The 24506-nt window shown below is 34.0% G+C and overlaps 2 protein-coding genes and 1 long non-coding RNA gene across 4 annotated transcripts; all 3 read left to right on the plus strand.

Moving 5' to 3' along the window:
• Positions 1–202: 202 nt before the first annotated feature.
• On the plus strand, positions 203–2073 carry LOC134253109 (uncharacterized). Of its 2 annotated transcripts, XR_009989075.1 has the most exons (4): positions 203–572; positions 685–833; positions 1455–1568; positions 2060–2073. It is a non-coding gene; the product is annotated as an uncharacterized LOC134253109 (long non-coding RNA). The 2 variants fall into 2 exon arrangements; XR_009989074.1 differs by lacking the exon at positions 203–572 and having other exon boundaries at positions 638–833.
• Positions 2074–2316: 243 nt separating this feature from the next.
• LOC134253119 (uncharacterized) lies at positions 2317–5641 on the plus strand. The gene is made up of 4 exons (XM_062735632.1): positions 2317–2371; positions 3689–3760; positions 4488–4617; positions 5082–5641. Exons 3-4 carry the CDS (start codon positions 4535–4537, stop codon positions 5416–5418), a joined length of 420 nt encoding a protein of 139 aa, XP_062591616.1. The 5' UTR covers positions 2317–2371; positions 3689–3760; positions 4488–4534; the 3' UTR covers positions 5419–5641.
• Positions 5642–21015: 15374 nt separating this feature from the next.
• On the plus strand, positions 21016–23884 carry LOC134253129 (uncharacterized). The gene is made up of 2 exons (XM_062735641.1): positions 21016–21135; positions 23088–23884. The coding sequence occupies exons 1-2, from the start codon at positions 21047–21049 to the stop codon at positions 23350–23352; spliced, it is 354 nt and encodes a 117-aa protein (XP_062591625.1). The 5' UTR covers positions 21016–21046; the 3' UTR covers positions 23353–23884.
• The last annotated feature ends 622 nt before the right edge of the window (positions 23885–24506 follow it).

The following is a 24506-nucleotide window of genomic DNA, read 5'->3' on the forward strand; positions in this document are numbered from 1 at the left end:
ATTCAATTTCATTTTGATTGGTGGGAGATATTAGAAATATTCAAAATTGACATAATTATTATTTGAAAAATTCTTCCTTAGAAAGCGAGCTAGATGAATAAGATTGATTACCAATTGCAGAATAAAATTCCAGTTTCTCTGAACTATACGTTCAAAATAATAAACCTTACAAACAGTATATGTTTCAAGAATTCTGATTAAAGTCCAAACAATAGCAAATAAGGAAAGTTTATAGATAAAAGGCACATTGTAAAGCCCCATAGAACAATATCAGACTATCAGTAAGAGAAGCAAAGAAAGAACACCCAAAACAAAGGAAGAGTAATGCAGAATCGGATATGAAGATATGAAGTGAGATCTAGAATCGTCAAGAAGTGGAAACACCGGGGAGAAGATAGAGGGCGGAAGTAAAATTCTGTTTATTCTCCATGGGATCAAATGCCTAAGTAACAAAGAAAGTTGAAAGTTATTTCAAGATATATGTAAAATTTTACTGTTTTCAAAAGTAGGTTCAAAATTCTATTTTTGCATGCCATGAAGGAAGGATTTTGATCAAGGATTTTCAAGAGGATGTCGGTTGAATATAAATCAATTTTATCGATTTCCGGTTTCAAGTTTTTTGAGAAATTTATTTGAAATAGTTGTACGTACTTTTAAATATATTTAAATATTTATCGGTATTAGGTTCCTTCCTCCATCACACTAATTTTAAACAGGGTCGAAACTAGGAAGAAGTCGATCCATGTCTTTTAATATAGTTTAGAAAGTTACCGTGAATGGCAGCTTCAACAACTGGATAACATGTTCAAAATTCTTCTCAACTGGGATTCAAGGTAAGAATCATATTTGATATACAGATAAGTAAAAAATGCATATCTTATTTTGCATTTATTCAAATGGTAAAAGCACTAAACGGAAATGTAACACAGATTGTTTTCCTGGTTGTGTTTGAGGGAATTGGGTCGGCAAGACTCACCTTTATGACCAAGTTAGTTTAGGAATCTAGAACATATACAATATTTGTACGTGTCTCTCTTTCAATATTTTCTTTTGTCAATACTGCCCTAAAGATATATAGGTCAATGACATTGTAAAGAAAAAATATCATTCAAACAGAGAAGTGCATGTGGAAGTTTTTAATACCTTTATAGACTATTCAAGTAAAATGGATATCCCAGCTTTTACTGTGTTTTGACATTTAGTTTTTTTAAATTACATACTTTACTAATTCCAAATATTTTTCTCAGAGGCTTCCTGGAAAATCTGACCATTCTTAAAGTCGACTTCCTTTTGTGTACCTCTTTTGATAATCGACAAGATAAATTATATCGTTCTACAAATACTAAACGTAAAAGATATACCGGTAACATGTATTTTGTTGCAATACGCAAAATATATCTATGAACCAGCCAATATTATTTAATACAATATTATTGATTTCAATTTTTTTTCAGATAACGATTTACTAATGAAAACCAGCATTATATCAAACGGTGCAATGACAAGGAAGAAGACCGAGGAGATTATAGTGTTTATATGCCTTGCTGTCTGCGGCATATCACATGCAGGTATATGCGGAACAAAGTGTATTTGGGAGCTCTCGGGTTGATATGACAAATCAATTGGATTTTTATATTGACTATTTTCTCTGAATATAAAAGTTGAAGATAACAAACAGTGATCAATCGGATATATCCGGTTTAAAATCGGGATCGAGAATAGGGAAAACACAAACCTACTAGAGACATTAGAGGCTGAGTCAGGTGCCTAGGAGGCGTAAGCATCCCCTCTGGCCGGGTCACTCACCCGCTGAAAGCCATATGTATATTGATCAAGTGGCCAAGGTAGCCAAAGTAGTCGAATTTGAACAAAAAAGCAATGAATAAAAATATATAAACTGATCAAATCAAACCCACCTTTTCATACATTTACATGTACTTGTGATTATTTTAGATACAAAATCGAAAAACCTATACAACTCATCTACTACTGGTATGTAATAGGCCTTGTATTGATTAAATTTCGAAATAAAATAATGACAAATAATTGTAATTCATAGTTGAAAATCTGGAGTAATTTGCGGTTACTGTAGTAAGTGCACTTACCTGCATGCATGTGATTTTGTAAATAAGCTCGATGATGAACGCGATAGCCAATTGATAATCTAACAGAGTCTAAGCATGCTCCGTATCTCATGTCCCTTATACAAAAGAATTATACAAAATCTATTTAATAAATATTTAGTACTTTACATCCTACATGTAGCTTTAACTATATGAAATTAAAAAATATAATATACTTACTTTTCTAGTCACCTCCTTGTCGACAGATACTAATTATGATACATCGACTGCTTCTTTGAGTAATACAGGTATGATGTACGTTAGTTTGTCATGCATTTAAATGTTGAACAAATATACTGCCTCTGCATGTAAGACTGACTATTTGAGAAGGATTAACATTCTGTTCTGCGTTTTTCTCATCTATTAATAGGAACAATTTTATTTTCAATTTAAAAAATAGTTTGGTTTTACGGTTAATAATCAATGTCATGGACCAAACGGTTTTGAAAGATAGTAAATGATTGAAATTTTTAAAACCATTCAAACGAGAATTGCAGTATATTTACTTTTCAAAAATATTTTAATTTTTAAGATTGAAACCACACCACGACGTTATATAGTTGTTTACTCTTATGAATTTTGATCAATTTATTCCGTGTACCAACACATGTGCATATGTCAAGCTGTAAAATGACAATTTTACAACAAACAGTCCAAAATATTTTATTCAAACTTTTGGTCTGTTTATAGGAGGGTGTGTTATTGTGTGTATCCGCCGACCAGAAAGCAAAGTTAAGATCAACTAGAGGTACTGGGAGCAATGAGCTCACTAAATGATACCCCCCGCCTCCCATATGAATATAATGGCAGTGTCCATGTTTTGCTCTGGAAAATCAAAAATATATGTCAGATCAAAAAGTAAAATAGGAGGTGCACAATGGCAATATGTAATTAAGAATCTGTGAAAGTTTCATTAAATTTCTTTCAGTGGTATGAGAGGAGTTGCGGATAAGAGATGGGTACCCCAAAGCGTAACAGACGGACGGACGGATGTACAGACGGCCGGACGGACGGACGGACGGAAATACCGATTACTATATATCCTCCCACTTTTCAAGCGGGGGGTATAATAAGCCCATGTATATTACAAAATCCCCTTCGGTGGGAAGGTTAAAACTAACTTGAATCCCCCCAAAATAAACAAATTAACAAGAAAGCAGCTTGCAACCTCCCAGGCACCGGCAGGATGAATTTATTTATGAGAATAATTTGCAAGATAGTCTGTTATCATTAGTAGGTGTTGTAAAATATTTAGAGGAAGCGAAACCATTGAAATAACGATTAAAATGTAAATGTAATTCTACTGTAGTCCATTCAAGATATTTTTTTCAATTTAGTTCTGTAGTAATGGCTCTTGAATAATGTTAAACGTTAAAATGCAAAACTTATCTGTTTGATATTCGATTACTAGTATACTCATTTCGAAAAATAATGACTACCAGTTACAAGAACATTTCCAATTGCGCTATTTAACAAATACATGTTTTGCTTTTATACTGGAAAAATGAACTACATATGTTGTATTATTAATAACAAAATTCTAGTTTTTAACACATTTAACCCAGAAGTCCACTCCTCACTGCCTGGTCAGGAAGCATCTTCTAACCAATCACTCACTACTATTCCAAATAGAGAAGGTAGGTAGAATATTATGGAACGCCATAACTGCCTTATGTGCAGAACTTGCATTATATGCTGGTACTTTGTCATTATATGATGGTATTTTGTCATTATATGCTTGTACTTTGTCATTATATGATGGTACACACTATTTGTCATTATATGATGGTAATTTGTCATTATATGATTATGGAACACCGTAACTGCCCTATGTGCAGAACTTGCATTATATGCTGGTACTTTGTTATTATATGATGGTATTTTGTCATTATATGATGGTATTTTGTCATTATGTAATGGTACTTTGTCATTATATGATGGTATTTTGTCATTATATGATGGTACTTTGTCATTATATGAGGGTATTTTGTCATTATATGATGGCAATTTGTCATTATATGATGGTATTTTGTCATTATATGATGGTAATTTGTCATCATATGATGGTACTTTGTCATTATATGATGGTATTTTGTCATACCATAATAAATACCATAATATAATGACAAAGTACCAGCATAAAATGCAAGTTGTGCACATAAGGCAGTTACGGCGTTCCATAGAACATTAACTTTCAACCTGAAATACTAAATTTGGAAAAACAATTATCTGTATGTATTTGTTTCTCTTTTTTACAAAAGAGGAGATATATGAATTTTATTTATAATTGCGTCGAACGAAAAAACCTAAACGAAAACATTAGTTAGACTTTTAATTATAAAGTATATTGTTATTCTACTTCAGTTTCAATAACAACACTCCCCCAGGACAAAGTCGGCGTCATAAATCAGATGGTACCTTACGCTGTCCTTGTTGGAGTAGGAATACTTTTTCTTCTCTTTATTGTCAATCTGATATCAGTCGTACAAAGAAGGTAATTTCTTTATTTGATTCTTTCTGCTCAATTTTATTTCTACTCTAACACGCTTTGTCTGTTCAAAGCATTCTTATTGAAACCCGTAACGGTAGAATAAAGATTTCGGATCTTGCATATGGATGTTTCATAAATCAGGACAAGAGATCACACGACGTCATCTCAGCAAATTGGTTGTAATTCCGAAGAAACAAGATGTTTGTATCCCTAACTTGTAGGTTTGGTGCATTAATGCATTCTTAATTTTACTCACGCGTCTTTTGTAATTGTTTCCTTCTTCCTTTTTTGGTGTATATTGTAAACAATATCATTGTTTATTCTGTCAGCAGCTTGACCCTGAGTAAAGATGACACATTTTATATTAACAAATATTAGACTGAAATAAGTTCCCTCCAGTAACAATTATGTTTACTTACAGAAAAGATTCAATTTGCTGATTCATTCAATGATTTTTTTTTTTACAGAAAAGACCATCATGTTATTCAGAGCTATCTTTTGTCTTTACATACTCTTTTACCGTTCCTTCGTAACTATGCCGAAATCGCCATTGACGAGGAAGATCCAAAAGTGAAAAAGTCTTCACAAGGCAAAGTCTTTGGAAACAATATAGAAGAGTACGATGAGATTGAAATTGTCGCCCGTAGATCTAAAACGAACGAGGCTAAGGATACCAAGCGTGTGTCTGAAGCTGAGCATTCCAAGAAAGTGGACACGTCAGAGGAAAAGAAGGAAGAAGAGGAAAAGAAGAACAGAAGTAACGTGTATTCTCTGCAGAAAGAAATATTCAGCAGTGACCTCTAGAATTTTCTTTCGATTATTTTATTTTTTCAGTAAAAAGTATGAAATTTAAATCTACATTTATAATAAAGAGATAATAATCTATAAGAGCTGACAGTGACTCTTCTTGGCACAGTTACCGTACGTCACCGTTTATTTAGGGCCATTTGACTTTCTGATTTAAAGTAAAACTGAAGGACTGTCTGCAAGTCAGACTTCAAGGTTAATGACAAATTAAAACTTTATTTTTCCTTGTCTATGTATATTCCACGGTGTAATGTCTCTATGGAATTACTTACAAACATCTGTCAGTTTTAATTTTATCTGTTAAAAGTTTATGTTTTCATATTTAATGAAATAGTTGTAATACTTACATGTATCCAATATATGTAGCGTGGGAAACGATATTCCTTTTCAAAGTACGTGTATATGACGATAGTCACACCAGGCTGTTTTCCCTAATTTTATAAGGTTCTTGATGATGCAGAGGACCTAATCAATGTACATATTTACCAATTGACTCGAATTCCAAACAATTAAAAGATTTATAATCATATGACAATCAACCCCAAATGCACGATTCAAAATGTGTCTAATGAATAAACTTATATTTTTCATTGAAAAATCTTTAGCTGTGTTTCTTAACACAGTTGTTCTTTACAAATAAAACTGGATAGATATTAAGACTATTTTTGTCTGTATTTCATATGTTGAATTTTATTTCCTTGTTATATGTTCATCAGCAAGAAATTTGACACTTAAAACGACATAATTTTTAGAAAACTAAACTAGGAATGCTATTAATTTTTAAAAATAAACAACTATGAACTGAATAACATGTACGGATGTTCAAAATTTTTTATACAGAATAATTCTGTAGTAAGAATTAATGAATTACTGCTAGATTAGCCGCTTTTGTTAAAATCATATATGAATACGGAAATACAAAAAGCCTGAGAAAAAGCACATATAAAGTAACGTGGGTTCAGATAGGGCTTGAAAGCCAAAAAACTGTGTATCCTGTGGTCAAAACGCTCGCGATGAAAGAAGACAACAATAACGAAAAGTGATCGACCTTAAAATTGTATACACAATACAAATCTGTGAACAGGTATGAAACAATAAAAATTAATCAAAAAAATTTAAAAGAGAGGGAATAAGATGCCTAGGAGGAGTAAGCATCCCCTGTTGACTAGACACACCGGCCATGTGCCTCAATTGATCAGGAAGCCGGAACTTTCCGTAGACAGATTCAGTATAAAAAAGACCTATCATTTGGAATTTAAAAAAAACAATTCAGCAGAAACACAATCTTGCTAACAAGGTTATTATAACGGCCATAGAATTTACGAAATGGTGAGACCAGGTTCATTTTACGAATACACATACCCGGTATCAGGGTTTTCCATTCGTTTGAAATTTTACTGTGTTACAGAGTTTACGCAAAGCACTAAAATTTCGCGGTATTTTCGCTATCATATTTGCAACTGAATAACTATTCTTTATAATTACAAAAGAATACATGTACATATTTTTTGTAAAAATCACTAATTTGTTACACAAAATTAATGGTATTGTCGTATATACTAATAAACGTAAAAACACATGGTCTGAAAAACAGAGGAAATTCTGAACGAAACAGTCGAACTACTTACAATTTTTGAAAGTAAGTTTAACGTGATTGTTTGTCAGTTTTCTTCATCAAATTAAATTTATCAAAAAACAAAAGTGTTCCGTTTTGTTCTTTTGAAATCTGTTTTGGGATGAGGCAAAATTGCTGGTTTGTTTCTGGGCAAAAATATGGATGGAATCCCTCAAGTTTACTCTTTCGGACTTGGCGGTTTTTTAACCCCACCTTTCCATATTTATTGTCATTTATTTCGTCATTTTTGTTAAAACAATGTTTGACAATACTTGCATCATCTGATCATATATATTTGTGGTAATTTGAATAAATGACCTTTCTCACAAAAATGAGTGGTTCTATTTTCTAATTGCAAATGAACTCAGACTCACTGGAGAACAAAACTGGTTGTTAAACATGTTGACAAATAAACATTTTATATAATTGGAAAAGAAGATAAAATGAAATCGAAGTTACTTCGTACTGGAAAAATTTGGGTGACAAAAAATATTTACGTTTATATGAACCTCAGGTATATCGATAGCAACTTTTGGTAATCTTTCTTGACTTCCATGGAAACTGATAGCTTCTCTTTTGTATATATAAAATGATAGAATTTTTCATTCTTTTAAACAGCACCTCATACCTGAAATATAAATACCGAAAGGCAATCAGAAGTTGGACGGTTATTCGCTATTCGCTATTCGCCATTCGAATGGCGAACCGCAGGCTGTCTGCCGTTCGCTATTCAAATTACCGTAAATGTCCTAATAATTTTTTTTTCAAAAAACTTTAAAAACGCATCATAATCCGTGTTTAAGAAGAAAAGCAAAGACTTCACTTAAAGAAGAGGACTGAGGACCCCAAACCAATGCAGCTAGCCTGACCAAAATGATGACTATTTAGCTAGCCTGCTAAAAATTGGATAAAAAAACTGTTGAATACAATAATAAGTATTTGTACAATGTACATCTTCAAATTTTTACAGGGGAGGGGTATGGGAGGAACCCTTCCACTGTCAAATGGAATTTATTCCGGGAACCCATTTAGCTAGCCCGGAGAAAATTCGGAAAAATCCCTTTTATTTCTATTTTATGTTTTTTGAATAAGAGTACATCGCCGGGGGGCTGGTAAACATCCTGGATCCATATTTAGACTTTCATATTTTTATAGGGGGGGGGGGTATGGGAGGGATCTTTCGACTGTCAAAAGGAATTTATGTTACAAAACCGGGAACATATATAGCTAGCCCGGATAAAATTTAAAAAAACCTTATAATTCTATTATATGTATTTCTGAATAAGGGTACATTGCCCTGGGGTCTGGCTAACATCGAAGATCCCATATTTAGACCTTCATATTTTTACAGGGGAGGGGTATGGGAGGGACCCTTCCACTGTTAAAAGGAATTTATGTTACAAGACCGGGAACCCATTTAGCTAGCCCGGAGAAAATTGGAAAAAAACATATAATTCTATTATATGTATTTCTAAATAAGGGTACATTGCCCTGGGGTCTGGTTAACATCGAAGATCCCATATTTAGACCTTCATATTTTTACAGGGGAGGGGTATTGGAGGGACCCTTCTACTGTCAAAGGGAATTTATGTTACAAGACCGGAAACCCATTTAGCTAGCCCGGATGAAATTGGAAAAAAAGCCTTATAATTCTATTATATGTATTTCTGAATAAGGGTACATTGCCCGGGCGGCTAAATATCGGGTTCGATATTCAAATATATCTACTACATGTTTACTTTCTATAAATAGCAGGCAAACCCCTTCTCTTTTGGAAGAACCCCCTGGATTTGATACGAAACTATGTTTAGCTTTCACTTGTGGTACTTGTTAATAAACAATTGCATCACATTTGTATTTACGTCAGAAATTGGAAGAAAAAACCTCGAGGTTGTTTTCTGATTGTTTAGGTGCGATTGATTGAACAATCATCGGTCTTGGAGACATCTTAGCCTTGTAATTTGTTTTATATTACGACTTTTATTTTGCCCCCGTAAACGAAATGGGGGGGGGGGGGCTTTATAATTTTTTCGTCTAGATGTTTAGCTGTCCCTCTGTTTGTTGGTCCGCAAAAACTTTAACCTTGGCCATGCCTTTTGATTTAGTGGAGCTATGACTTTCTCATTTCACATGCGTATTTCTTGTGACCATTCTATGGATACCACCAAATTTGACCTTTTGACCTGGTAGTGTGACCCACTTTTACACAACATTTCCAAACTTTTTCTTTGTCCGAATCTTTTGAACAGTAGATGCCAGGACATTTATAATTCATATATATTTTTTATGGAAAGACATTTTATTTGATACCAACAATTATGACCTTTTTTTTAACTTGAACTTGTAGATTTCTATCCTTGTGAAAAAACTTTAACCTTGGCCATAATTTTTTGAACGGTAAGGGATAGGGCTTTCCTACTTCACATATATAGTCCTTGTGAGTAGTTCCTTTATTTGATACCAAGAACTTTGACCCTTTGACCTTGAAATTTGACCTACCTTTAAAAAGCAAACCTTGACCAAAACTTTAAAAGGATAAGGACTAGTGCATTTATACTTTACATATTTCATCCTTGTGACAAGACCTTCCTTTCTTTGCGTACCACCAAATCTGAACCTTTGACCTTGGCCTTGGACCTACATTTCAAAATTGACAACCTTGACCCTAACCTTTGAAGTGGTAGGGCTTCCATACTTCACATATGTATTTTTTGTGGCAAGTCCTTTCATTCGGTACCAATAACCATGAACTTTTGACCTTGACTTTGGAGATTTCAGTACTTATGAAAAAACTTCAATCCTGGCCATAACTTTTAAACGCTAAGTGCTAGTGATATTTCACATATGTAATCCTTTTGACAAGACCTTTCATTTAATATAAAGAATTATGACTTTTTGACCTAGGAGTTAGACCTACTTTTTAAACTCGGTAACCTTGGCCATAACTTTTGAAGGGTTAGAGCTAAGGCTTCCATGTTTTGCATATGTATTCTTCTTTGCAAGACCTTATAATGGATACTAATTGCCTTGACCTTGGAGATTACTTATGAAAAAAAAACTTTTAACCTTGGCCTACTTTCATATTTCACAATTGTATTTCCAATGAGAATACCCTACTTTGTACACAAATATATTAAATTTGCATGTAAGAAATGTTTGACCTTTGCTATGTTGCCATTTGGGGGCATCAGTGTTGCACAAACACATCCTTTTTTAAATTTATTTCTCAACGAAAATGAAGACAAATTCTTCATTTTATAGTAGCAATATCTAAAATATTTCATTTCATTTTCAAAAAGTTCATTTTTTCAGTTGCAAAAATTTCATTTTCAACTTTTGTTTTATATGATACAGATATAAATCCACAGATACAGTTGTGTATATCGACTTCAAAGAAAGGGGCAATACTCTTTTTATGAAGTCGATATATCTATGGATTGATTGACTGAAAGGCCTATGTTTGTTTGTTTTTTTAACTGAAATAAATAAAACAAAATGACTTGTATAAGCCATACGTTTCATCTTTCTTCTTTTTATCTGAAAAAGAAGTTTTAAGGGGTATATAGGAATTATCTAGGAAATATCTGTTCGTTTCGATTGCTGTCTGGTTGCCTGTGCATACGGGTCTGATCCATATCTTTCTTATGGTGAAACTTTATAATCTACTTTTTTCCTACAAAAATTGCTAAAGATCCTATAAAAGTTGCCCATGACCTAAGGATGTGGCATGACCTTAACCAAAGGTCATTAGGACACGTTCAAGGTTACTCCTACAAGTAAGAGCCTCGGTTAACGTCCCTACTCTCCCTATATACCGTTACGCGGCGCCAAGTCAAAAGTATCTCGCCGTGAATCTCTAGCATGCTGGAGTAGTTCAAGGTCACTAAGAGAAAAATTTCATAATTTGTGTCCGGCCCATATCTTTTTTATGTATAAACTTTTTGAGTTCCCATTTACGATTACTTATGAATTGAGGTTATTTTCTTCCCCATGCAAAAAACTTGAATTTACCACTGTCATGACCTTGACTCATAGTAATTTGTGCAAGTTCAAGGTCACTAAAAGAAAAGTGCATGATTTATTTCTGGTCAATATCTTTCGTATGGATATTTTGTGGGTTCTTCTTTGATACAAAGATTGCTAGAGTTTGACTTGACCATTATTCAAGGTTATATGTGTAAGTTCAAGGTCACTGGAAGAAGAAAAATGAATTCATATTCGATCAATATCTTTCAGAGATGAGTTTCTATTTTATTTGGGCAAGTTCAAGGTCTTGTCCATATTTTCACTCGAAATAATTTAATTCCTTTATCAATCACAAATATCCATACATAGCGCATGTTCAAATGTCAAAGTAAGGCATCAACTGACAAAGTCAGTGTTTTTTGGAATTAAAAGCCTTTAACTCAATGTTTAAACAAATTGTGAACACCAATACTAATATTAGTAACTTGGCACTTTCTCTGAAAAAACTTTCGGAGGTATTGTCCCTTTTGAACAATTCTAGTTTAACACAATTTAAAGAAAACTAGAGGTACTGAGTGCAACGAGCTCACTGCCCCAGCCTCCCATGTCACTGTTTTGCTCTTGGAGCCCCGACAAGTGTCAGATAAAAAGTAAAATTTCAGGTGCACAATGAAATTATGTAATGCAGAATCTGTGAAAGTATCATTAAATATTATTCAGTGGTATAGGAGGAGATAGTTGCGGATATGAAAAGAGATGGGTACCTTCAATATTATGGAAAAAATGGCAGTGTCATTGTTTTGTTCTGGAAAACTCAAAATATATGTCCGATCAAAAAGTAAAATAAAAGGTCACAATTACAGTATATAAAAAAGATTCTGTGAAAGTCTCATTAAATTTCATTCAGTGGTAAAAGAGGAGTTGCGGATAAGAGATAGGTACCCCATAGCGTAACAGACGGACGGACAACCCGATTACTATATACTATCCAGCTTTTCATGCGGGTGTATAATAATAAGCTGTTTACTTTAATTGAGTTTCCTGTTTTAATTCACTGAGCTGAATTCTCGAGTGAACCTGCTATTTACAGGTGTCATAACAGTATTTCACTAGAGTTTACGTCACATCATGGCTGACGCAAAATAATTCCTGAATCTCCCCTTCCGATTCTAGCATTTTGATAAGAGAATGGAGCTGATTTTTTAATGAGATGAAAATCAACATGTAAACTTTCTATATTGACCAGATTTATTAAAATTTAGGGCATGGTGATTTTTTGTATACTTTATTTGAGAGGGGAGTGATTAGGCTTTAGACTTGATTTTCAGGCACCTGCTCGACTTCGACCGAAACAAACTTTCGTGATTTGCTGGATGGCTATGTACGGAAGCCCATTTAGTATCTATAAAAATATTTTTGAAATTTGATATAACGAATTGTCGAATTTGTTATAAGAAATTTTATTCATTATAACAATTTCTTTGAATTTGTTATAACGATTTTAATCTGTTATAACGAATTAGTTGATTTCATTATAACGAATTCTTCAATTTGTAATAACGATTTAAATTCGTTAAAACGAATTCAAAATTTGTCATAACAAATTAAATTCGTTTAGACAAATTCTAAAGATTGTTATAACAAATTAAATTCGTTTAATCAAATTCAATAATCAGGGTCTATAGAAAAATACATATGAATTCGATATAATGATTTGTCGAAATCGTTTTAACGAATTTAATTCGTTATAACAAACTATGGAATTCGTTTAAACGAATTCAATGCGTTATAACAAGTTTTAGAATCTGTTATAGTCAGTTTAATTCGTTTTATCAAATTTTTGAATTCGTTGTAACAAAATCAACAAATTTGTTATAACAGATTAAATTCATAATAACGAATTCAAAGAAATTGTTATAACGAATAAATAATTCGACAATTCGTTATATCAGATTCAAAAATATTTTTCGATAGGTCCTAAATGGGCTTCCGTAGCTATGTACTTTTTTGGTAATAAAATCTTTTTAAAGAATTGTTTTACAAGATCCAAAATTAAACTTCTCAGAAGTTTGTTTTAAATTAATTACATCTTCTCAAACGTAATGTTGGTCAGAATATATAGCTGAATTTAATACTGTTTGCAAACTAAAGGAAGCCCACAAGTGGTAGATATATTCTACGTATTGAGCCCGATGTTTATTCGTGTAACAGGAAAGGAGAAAATGTATGGCTGGACCGGGAATCGAATCCGGGACCCCTGCATCTCCAGTCAGGTGCTCTACCAACTGAGCTATTCAGGCCGATATCCACGGCCCAAACCATTACATTCCTCCCTCCTTAAATTGTCTTCGCCCTCGAAAACACAACCCAAGTTCTTATTGCCCCTGGCAGGACTTTCACCTGCAATTCCAGGGGTGGTCAACAGCACCAAATCTGTAACAGGAAAGGAGAAAATGTATGGCTGAACCGGGAATCGAACCCGAGACCCCTGTATCTCTTGTCAGGTGCACTATCTACTGAGCTATCCATGCCGATATCCACGGCCCAAACCATTACATTCCTCCCTCCTTAAATTGTATTCACCCTCGAAGACACAACCCAAGTTCTTATTGCCCCTGGTATTACTTTCACCTGCAATTCCAGGGGTGGTCAACGGCACCAAATCTGTAACAGGAAAGGAGAAAATGCATGGCTGAACCGGGAATCGAACCCGGGACCCATGCATCTCCAGTCAGGTGCTCTACCAACTAAGCTATTCAAGCCGATATCCACAGCCCAAACCATTACATTCGTATAGTATAGTAGGACTGAAAACTTGAGGGCTCTATCTTGGAAACTAGAGATGGTTCCATCACCAATATTTCACAAAAGTCGTAACTGAACCCTAGTACCCCACCATCAAAGTGCAAACTGCGTTCTAAAATCTCATTGACGTATTTCTTCCAATTTTATCCGGGCAAGCTAATTTATAAAAATGTTTCCGGTCCTGAAACATAAATACCTTGTGATAGTCGAAAGTTCCCTCCAATATCACTCCCCTGTAAAAATATGAAGGTCTCAATATGGGATCTTCGATGTCAGCCAGTCCCCCGGGCAATGTACTCTTACTCAGAAATACATATGATAGAATTATACGGTTTATTTTCTAGATTCTCCGGGCTAGCAAAATGGGTTCGAGGTCTTGTAACATGAACTCCCTTTGACAGTAGGAGGGTCTCTCCAAAACCCCTCCCCTGTAAAAATATGAAGGTCTAAATATGGGATCTTCGATGTAAGCCAGCCCCCGGGCAATGTACCCTTATTCAGAAATACATATAATAGAATTATAAGGCTTTTTTTCCAATTTCCTCCGGGCTAGATAAATGGGTTCCAGGTCTTGTAACATAAATTCCCTTTGACAGTAGGAGGGTCCCTCCCATACTCCTCCCCTGTAAAAATATAAAGGTCTAAATATGGGATCTTCGATGTTAGCCAGACCCCAGGGCAATGTCCTCTACTTATTAAAGCATTATACGTTTTTCCCCAATTTTGACCGGGCTTGCTAAATAGGTGTCCGGTCTTGTTACATAAATTCCTTTTAACAGTGGAAGGTCCCTCCCATACCCCTCCCCTGTGAAAATATGAAGGTCTAAATATGGGATCTTCGATGTTAGCCAGACCCCAGGGCAATGTACTCTTATTCAGAAATACATATAATAGAATTATACGGTTTTTTTTCCAATTTTCTCCGGGCTAGCTAAATGGGTTCCAGTTCTTTAACATAAATTCTTTTTAACAGTAGAAGGGTTCCTCCCAATGCCCCTCCCCTGTAAAAATATGAAGGTCTAAATATGGGATCTTCGATGTTAGCCAGACCCCAGGGCAATGTACTCTTATTCAGAAATACATATAAAAGAATTATACGGGTTTTTTTTCCAAATTTCTCCGGGCTAGCTAAATGAGTTCCAGGTCTTGTAACATAAATTCCCTTTAACAGTAGAAGGGTCCCTCCCATACCCCTCCCCTGTAAAAATATAAAGGTCTAAATATGGGATCTTCGATGTTAGCCAGACCCCAGGGCAATGTACTCTTAATCAGAAATACATATAATAGAATTATACGTTTTTTTTCCAATTTTCTCCGGGCTAGCTAAATGGGTTCCAGTTCTTTAACATAAATTCTTTTTAACAGTAGAAGGGTCCCTCCCATACCCCTCCCCTGTAAAAATATAAAGGTCTAAATATGGGATCTTCGATGTTAGCCAGACCCCAGGGCAATGTCCTCTACTTATTAAAGCATTATACGTTTTTTCCCAATTTTGACCGGGCTAGCTAAATAGGTGTCCGATCTTGTAACATAAATTCCTTTTAACAGTGGAAGGGTCCCTCCCATACCCCTCCCCTGTGAAGATATGAAGGTCTAAATATGGGATCTTCGATGTTAGCCAGACCCCAGGGCAATGTACTCTTATTCAGTAATACATATAAAAGAATTATACGTTTTTTTTCCAATTTTCTCCGGGCTAGCTAAATGGGTTCCCGGTCTTGTAACATAAATTCCTTTTAACAGTAGAAGGGTCCCTCCCATACCCCTTCCCTGTAAAAATATGAAGGTCTAAATATGGGATCTTCGATGTTAGCCAGACCCCAGGGCAATGTACTCTTATTCAGAAATACATATAATAGAATTATACGGTTTTTTTTTTCCAATTTTCTCCGGGCTAGCTAAATGGGTTTCAGGTCTTGTAACATAAATTCCCTTTAACAGTAAAAGGGTCCCTCCCATACCCCTCCCCTGTAAAAATATAAAAGTCTAAATATGGGATCTTCGATGTTAGCCAGACCCCAGGGCAATGTACTCTTATTCAGAAATACATATAATAGAATTATACGGGTTTTTTTCCCCCAATTTTCTCCGGGCTAGATAAATGGGTTCCAGGTCTTGTAACATAAATTCCCTTTGACAGTAGGAGGGTCCCTCCCATATTCCTCCCCTGTAAAAATATAAAGGTCTAAATATGGGATCTTCGATGTTAGCCAGACCCCATGGCAATGTCCTCTACTTATTAAAGCATTATACGTTTTTCCCCAATTTTGACCGGGCTTGCTAAATAGGTGTCCGGTCTTGTTACATAAATTCCTTTTAACAGTGGAAAGGTCCCTCCAATACCCCTCCCCTGTAAAAGTATGAATGTCTAGATATGGGATCTTCGATGTTAGCCAGACCCAAGGGCAATGTACTCTTATTCAGAAATACATATAATAGAATTATACGGTTTTTTTTTCAATTTTCTCCGGGCTAGCTAAATGAGTTCCAGGTCTTGTAACATAAATTCCCTTTAACAGTAGAAGGGTCCCTCCAATACCCTTCCCCTGTAAAAATATGAATGTCTAGATATGGGATCTTCGATGTTAGCCAGACCCAAGGGCAATGTACTCTTATTCAGAAATACATATAATAGAATTATACGGGTTTTTTTCCAATTTTTTCCGGGTTAGCTAAATGGGTTCCCGGTCTTGAAACATAAATTCCTTTTTACAGTGGAAGGGTCCCTCCCATACTCCTCCCCTGTAAAAATATGAAGGTCTAAATATGGGATCTTCGATGTTAGCCAGACCCCAGGGCAATGTACTCTTATTCAGAAATACATATAATAGAATTATACGGGTTTTTTTCCAATTTTCTCCGGGCTAGCTAAATGGGTTCCCGGTCTTGTAACACAAATTCCTTTTACAGTGGAAGGGTCCCTCCCATACCCCTCCCCTGTAAAAATATGAAGGTCTAAATATGGGATCTTCGATGTTAGCCAGACCCCAGGGCAATGTACTCTTATTCAGAAATACATATAATAGAATTATACGGGTTTTTTTCCAATTTTCTCCGGGCTAGCTAAATGGGTTCCAAGTCTTGTAACATAAATTTCCTTTGACAATAGGAGGGTCCTCCCATAACCCTCCCCTGTAAAAATATGAAGGTCTAAATATGGGATCTTGGATGTTAGCTTGCGCTCGGGGCAATGTACTCTTATTCAGAAATACATATAATAGAATTATACGGGTTTTTTTCCAATTTTCTCCGGGCTAGCTAAATGGGTTCCCGGTCTTGTAACATAAATTCCCTTTAACAGTGGAAGGGTCCCTCTCATACCCCTCCCCTGTAAAAATATGAAGATCTAAATATGGGATCAACGCTGTTAGCCAGACCCCCGTGCAATGTCCTCTACTTATTAAAGCATTAAACGTTTTTTCCCAATTTTGACCGGGCTAGCCAAATGGGTTCCCGGTATTTAACATAAATTCCTTTTGACAGTGGAAGGGTCCCTCCCATACCCCTCCCCTGTAAATATATGAAGATCTAAATATTGGATCCACGATGTTATCCAGCCCGCCGGGCAATGTCCTCTACTTATTAAAGCATTATACGTTTTTCCCAATTTTGACCGGGCTAGCTAAATAGGTGTCCGGTCTTGTAACAGAAATTCCTTTTGAAAGTGAAAGGGTCCCTCCCATACCCTTCCCCTGTAAAAATATGAAGATCTAAATATGGGATCCACGATGTTATCCCCCCCCCCCCCCCCCCCCCCCGGGCAATGTACTCTTATAAGTATGGCGTTATACGTTTTTTTTCAATTTTGAATAGGCTAGCCAAATAGGTTCCCGGTCTTGTAACATATATTCTTTTTGACAGTGGAAGGGTCTCTCCCATACCCCTCCCCTGTAAAAATATGAAGATCTAAATAGATCCAGGATGTTATCCAGCCCCCCGGGCAATGTACTCTTATAATTACAGTATTTTACTTTTTTTCCAATTTTGATCGGGCTAGCTAAATAGGTGTCCGGTCTTGTAATATAAATTTCTTTTGAGGTTTGAAAGGTCTCTCCCATATTCCTCCCTTGCAAAAATATAAGAGTCTAAATATGGGATTCAGGATGCTATCCTGACCCCGGGTAATTTGCTCTTATGTACAAATACTTTTTTTTCCAATTTTGACCTGGCTAGCTAAATATTCATCATTTTGGTCAGGCTAGCTGCATTGGTTTGGGGTCCTCACTCTTCTTCTTTAAGTGATGTCTGTTTTTATTCTTAAACACGGGTTATAATGCGTTATTAAGGTTTTTTGAAAAAAAAATTATTAGGACATTTACGGTAATTTGAATAGCGAACGGCAGACAGCCTGCGGTTCGCCATTCGAATGGCGAATAGCGAATAGCGAATAACCGTCCAACTTCTGATTGCCATACCGAAAATGCCCTTGTTGTTTATGCTTGTTTCAAATTTGGCCTATTTGTGTCGAGATAGGTTCAATGCAATAAAATAAAATAAAATTAGATCTATTTTTTCTTCAATTATATAAATCAGGATGATTTTTATTAGAAATATAATCTATTAATAGTTAATATGAAGCTAGTCTAACGCACGAAGCATTTTTTTAGCATATAATTTTACCACATTGGGGTCATGTACTTACTTAATGCTAAGTTCCTGATTATTAAATAAATAGGAAATGGCATATTTATTACCAGGAACACTATTGATCCATGATTTATTTTCCTTTTCATGTTACCAAATTTTATTCAGTAATAACTGCAGCTTATTTATTAATTCTGCGTAAAGTTAATTTATATGTTGTCCTCAATACTTGAAATACAAATATTCCGGACTGTTGATCTACAAAATATACCAACATTTTTTACAGTTTCCATCAATAAATAATTCTACTCAAAGTTTTCAATAAAAATATAATATCAACATTTGGGCAAGCTTTGTATAACAAAACTACATGTGTATGTTGGTAAGAGTTTTTTTGCTAAATAGAAAGAATCTTTTTTGTAAGATTATTTTGAATTAAATGAATGTTAGAATGTCTTTAAAAGTATAATAAAAGAATTCTATTCTTAATTAAATTTGTAGTTGAAAAGATTTAAAGAATTGTCAAGCCATTCTTCTCCAATGCAAAATCAACAAAATTATCTTTCCTTCGAAAATTAGTATTTCATAGCATTGCATACAAAAAATCCAAGACTGTATTCAGAAACTTTGAAAGAAGTGATACTTTGAAAACATTTTAATTTGTTGTGCTGAACGTTCTTCGGCACTTTTAATTTTACTGGTTCATGGGAGACTGTTTCTTGGAAGTTCTTCTCCAGCATTTTCCACTCATGTTGAGAAGCCATGAGAGATAGTAAATTTTTAATACAGAAGAATCAAGAACGTTGATTCGTGGATTAATGAAATGTAGGGTTTCACAGTTGCATGTTCATTAACTCATAAAAGAATTTTCTATGAAATAACTTTGTTGTTGGTTATACACTTTAAGAACTTAAATAAATGAAGGAAACAAACAAAATGAAATTTTAACAAAAGTTAATAATAAAACAAAAGTAAATTTTTACAACAAAACAAAAAATAGAAATGAAATGTCTATCAGCTGCACGTCCTGGAGAATGTCCTTTAAAAAGTTACTGTAGTAAATTATTCACAATTCCCTTGCAGAAGATTTGAGTTCTGGCTTTTTAATTTCCTCTGGTAAACGTGTTTTTCTTTCACAAATTAAATTAAATATAATTTTCACAATTATCACATATTTGAATGTTTTTAAACTTTCACAATGCCGTCTGGAATAACTTTGGATTGAATTGATAGTACAGTGTATTTCAAACAGGTGAATTCTTAATTCAATACCAACATATAACTTTAAATTGCTGGTCCAGAGGTGTCCGTCAGGGCTGCCGTACTTTGTCGTACACTTTCTCACATTTGCTGCTGTAACTGCAAAACCATTACACATTGCAAGCCTATCCCTCACACCCTGGACTGCCGACAGGCTATTGTCAATGTAATTGGCTGTAGTACCCCGCCCAAGACCTGTTAATTACGAAACGGGACGAAAGCCCGAGGAAATAGGACCCTGGGGAAAAATATAATAAAACAACCATACTAAACGTGTTGACTCAAACAAGAAAACATATTTTACAAAGTGCTTTTTCAAATACCTGATGCAGTTTAAGTACCCGCCCCGGCTACTTCAAACAACAAGCCAAACAGGTCTGATCTCCGCTGTGACTTCCCGGGTACTACCCGAACACGAGTTCTCAGGTAAATAAAATTACAAATCGAGGGGCTCCCCACAGGATAAATAACATTATGTTCTAATTCACCAGTTCAAACGAACATAAAATATTTATAAATAAAAACTCAAAAACACTTTATATAGGATGAGCTTGCATGCGCGAGTGCAACAGACTTTAATGAAGTGTATACAGTATACAAAGCACAGTCTTTAGTTAACTTCTGAAATCCATATCATTCTACAAAAGAAAAAGATTCAAATAAAGACATAAGTCAACATTGATACGAACAACATCGATATCGGTACTGGAAGGGGTTTGTGGGTGGGGGGGATTAGTCTGTTGCAATGTAGCACCGAACTTCGAATGACTTTAAACACCCAAAAATCTACCTTATACGTGACTGAATCATGCGTAGCACAGATTCAACCTATTCACCCGTAAACAAATGAACAAAGAATCCATTCTTGAAATAAATGAGGTTGGTCTCTGCGTATTTTCTCAACACAAATAAGTAAATCCATAAATTTAAATTTTAGAGTTACCAGACGTACGACAAAAAACAACTATGCTGACAACTCTAAATCCTTCCCGAAATGATAAAGGTACGTGTTCTACATGGCTCTCATTTTATTTTTACTGTGTAACAAATATAGAAAAAAAATCGGTGACAAAGAACTCGCTTATAATGCAATCTTGTTATTCAGAACTTTGAAAAACCCCACATAGCATATCTTTCACTATGTTCCTTTAAAAGAATGTCGGTCATAAAGAAGCAAAAGCTGAGGTCCAAATGAAATCTTCATACAATTTTTCTGTAAACAATAAGAATTGATGACGGAACAATATTTTTATATGCTCTTATCTACTATCTGAAAGTAATAATTGATTGAATCAATTTTTATAATCAATTTTAGATATACTTTCTGAGCATTTTTATAACAAAAACTTCTATTTATTTATTTAAGTCTTCGAAAACAGTCTCACAGCTACTACAATGGACCTTGGTATGATCATAGACCTGATACAGCTGGCAATAATGGTCCTGATTCTAATACTCTGCCTTACATCAATATTACAAAGAAGGTAACCTTTATATCTATCACTGAAGTTCATTTTTTTGGAAAGGCATAGCTGTAAAACTTGGGCTTTACATTTCGTCCAACATAATCATTGAACCAATACTTAAAATTCGCATAAGAAATTACAATTTAATGTCCATAACATACAGTGTTAATTTTCTATTTACAAAATCATCTAAATTTATTTTTTATTTTGCCTATCCCCTTTCTAATCAAAGGTAAGGTCTGATTCATGAAAGGAGATTTCATTTTCTGAAAAAACAATGCTCACGCGAAATACATATCCAGTATACATTTAAATATGGATATTGTAATGGTAAAACTTAGGTAGGATTCTTCTCACATTTCTTGTATTTAAAAATTAATGAAATTTTCACAGAATCAAGAGGACAATATCACTAAGTGATGGTATCAGTGATATTAAATTTGACCGTTTAATATTAGAGGCAAGGTCAGGTCAAGGTCATTACCTTTTTCCTGGACATCTAGAATAAAAAATTACTGTTTCCAATCATGCGATCCCTACTTGTAATTCAAAAGATTGAATGTTTTTCTTTTTGCATAAAAAGATACTACCATATAGGGCCTATAAGATGATATGACCAAATTGACATGGATAATTTAAATAAAATGGATATTTGCTAATCCGAATTTCCTCTACTTTTCATAATTTTTTAGGATTTATTAGTTATTTTTATATGCTTCCTATATTTAACTTTTTCTAATTTTCACATATACTAAAGTTGTCACATAAAGGTACAAAATGATACAAAAACTAAAAGTTTTGATCGGTAACTAAGAGAGAAATAACACTTTTTACTGATTTTTGGCTCAAATCTGTACTTAGATTTGAAGCATTTAAAAGCCAACATAGTTCTAGTATGTGTGAAAAATCTTATTTATTTGATATATTTTGAAACTTTAGTCCCTCATTATTAATTTAACTTACATTTGAAAATTTTGTCTAGTTTTTGATTGCATAAAAATTATAACTAAATTCAATGTTCTATAATAATTTTGAGAGGCAGAAAAGAAGATATTTTCATACGTCACCATTCCGCCAAAAATATAGTCCCTACTAGTTTTCAAACGCAGTTTACCATTTCTATTTAAAGTTGTATAATCGTGATGAGGAAAGAAAAATATAGTCTTCTTAATCTCTTACATCTAAATATATAAGACATATCAGCAAATGTACTTTGAATATTCCATCTAGTCAGAAACCAGAGAAGAATCCTACCTTAAAAGAAAGTGTTTACTGTAAAGAACATTTATGAAAGCAAAAGTTTCTTCTTGAATTTTAAACCATATATAAAACGTTCGTCTCTGAAGCAGAGAGATGCCTTTTATTTTGAGCTCTCGATTCTTGATCGGGAAGTACCAGTTTCAAATCTTGTTGCCAGCGTCAAACCTAAAAGACATAAAAAAGGTTGTAATTTTTCATTCGCTGAGCCTCCGACAATAAAATGAATGAGTTTCAGATAAGACCTTTAAGTGGAGTCCCGATATAAATAAATACTATACATCACTTAATTTTCTCGACACCTTATTTTTGAGAGTTAGACATTAACTCTTCATTAGCCAAACAAAATTTTCACGAATTGTGGTCACTTTTCTATATAATCTTATCGAATAATAATAAAGGCGAGAATGATATTTTTGCGAACACACTGTCTCGCGTAAATCACATGATTCCAAATAAAGTTCTCGCGAATAAAGCATTATCAACATTATAATGATTCTTTGAGAGAGAAATATTGAATATGCAGATAATATTTTTTTTTAAATATCTATTGAGTCATAATATTTCTATATACCAAAGTCCAAAGTTACGATGTTAATGATATTTTTTTAGGTTTAACACATTTTTAGATATGATCGACGTCCCTAAAGCATGGATTATATGAAATTATTAGATAACTGAATAAAAACAAAATTGTTGATTGTTAATTTTAGAAAGCTGTTTCCAAGCTCGGCTGTAATTCAAATGGATGAACATGGCGATAGTCTAGTTCTCATGTTATATCCCAAACGACAAAACAAAAATGCTGAGGTACAGCTTCACAAAGCCAACTGTTTGTGTGGATGCAGTGGACAGACAACTTTACTCTACGAGTCATTAAACACCAGAGCTGCAACTCCAAAGTATAGAAAACTAATTAAAAGCAAAGTCAGTAAAGCCAGTATAAATTCATATGAAGATACTGAACCTGAGACCTGAATTTACTGTGCTTACATTTTCCCAGTATGCATTCAGATTTTTACCAGCATTGTTGCTAATCATTCAAGCCTTATATATACATTTTCACAATCTATCTGTAATGTTCACATTTTAATCAAGAATAAGATTAGTTTAGTTTCTAAAATTTTGGAAAAAAGATTATCTATATACAAATACTAGTACTTATGTACTATTAAAGCGCTTTATTGGGAAATCCACCTCTGGTACTGTTTCAGTAATTAGACTTATGATATGAAGTTATATTGGAATTTAATATTTTTATTTTACATTTGCACATTTTAAAATTATATAAAAATATGAAATTGCCAACTATTTTTGTGTATGTACATTATTTAGTCCATCATATTGAACATTAATTCATGTTGTGTATATTCAATGTTTTTGACTATTCATTAATCGATAATTTTCTGTTTCCAAAGATCCTTAAACACAGCAGGTAAACATACGATAAGTTTTAAGTATCTTAAAAGTATTTGAATTGCTAATTATTGCTAATTCAATTTATAAAGTGTAAGAGGAAATTATTACAAAGAAAAATAAATCTATAAAAGTTTATAATTCAAAACAAGTATAAATTCAAAATTCTGCCAGTTGTTTCCTGTTGTTTTGTACGCGGTATGTCCTTCCTTGACATAATCGGCACAAAATATTTCTAGGAATGACTGGCGTACTCTGTTGCCCAAATGGCAATGTTGAAGCTTAGGTATTGAAGTGCATGCTTATCGAATTAATTGAGAGATATAAACCCGGTATGCGGGTGATAAAATATATATAGCTGCATAGGTAAGGGAAGAAGTTGACGATAGAAAAGTTAAAGTCGTCACATTTATCATGAAGCTTGGTTATAAAATTGCCAATCTTTTAGTAAAATATCCAAATATGAAACAGATGTATCTAACCACAACCACATAAGAATTATGGAAATAACCATTGTTAATTGACAATACGTCGTCGATATACCTAAATATCGAGTTGAAGACCATAGCAAATCTTTTCTTCTTTTCACTTATAAGGTTTTGAACAAATTTTGCTTCATATGAATACAAAAAGGGCTGCTGAGGGTGCAGTTGGTAACTAGGTGAATTCCAATAGAATGACCTGGTCTCCAAAAATCAGATATTTATATTGTCAAT

Source organism: Saccostrea cucullata, unplaced genomic scaffold (assembly GCF_032062105.1).
Source record: "Saccostrea cucullata isolate Sc308-1 unplaced genomic scaffold, CSIRO_AGI_Scuc_v1 ctg319, whole genome shotgun sequence".
NCBI classification, from domain to species: domain Eukaryota; kingdom Metazoa; phylum Mollusca; class Bivalvia; order Ostreida; family Ostreidae; genus Saccostrea; species Saccostrea cuccullata.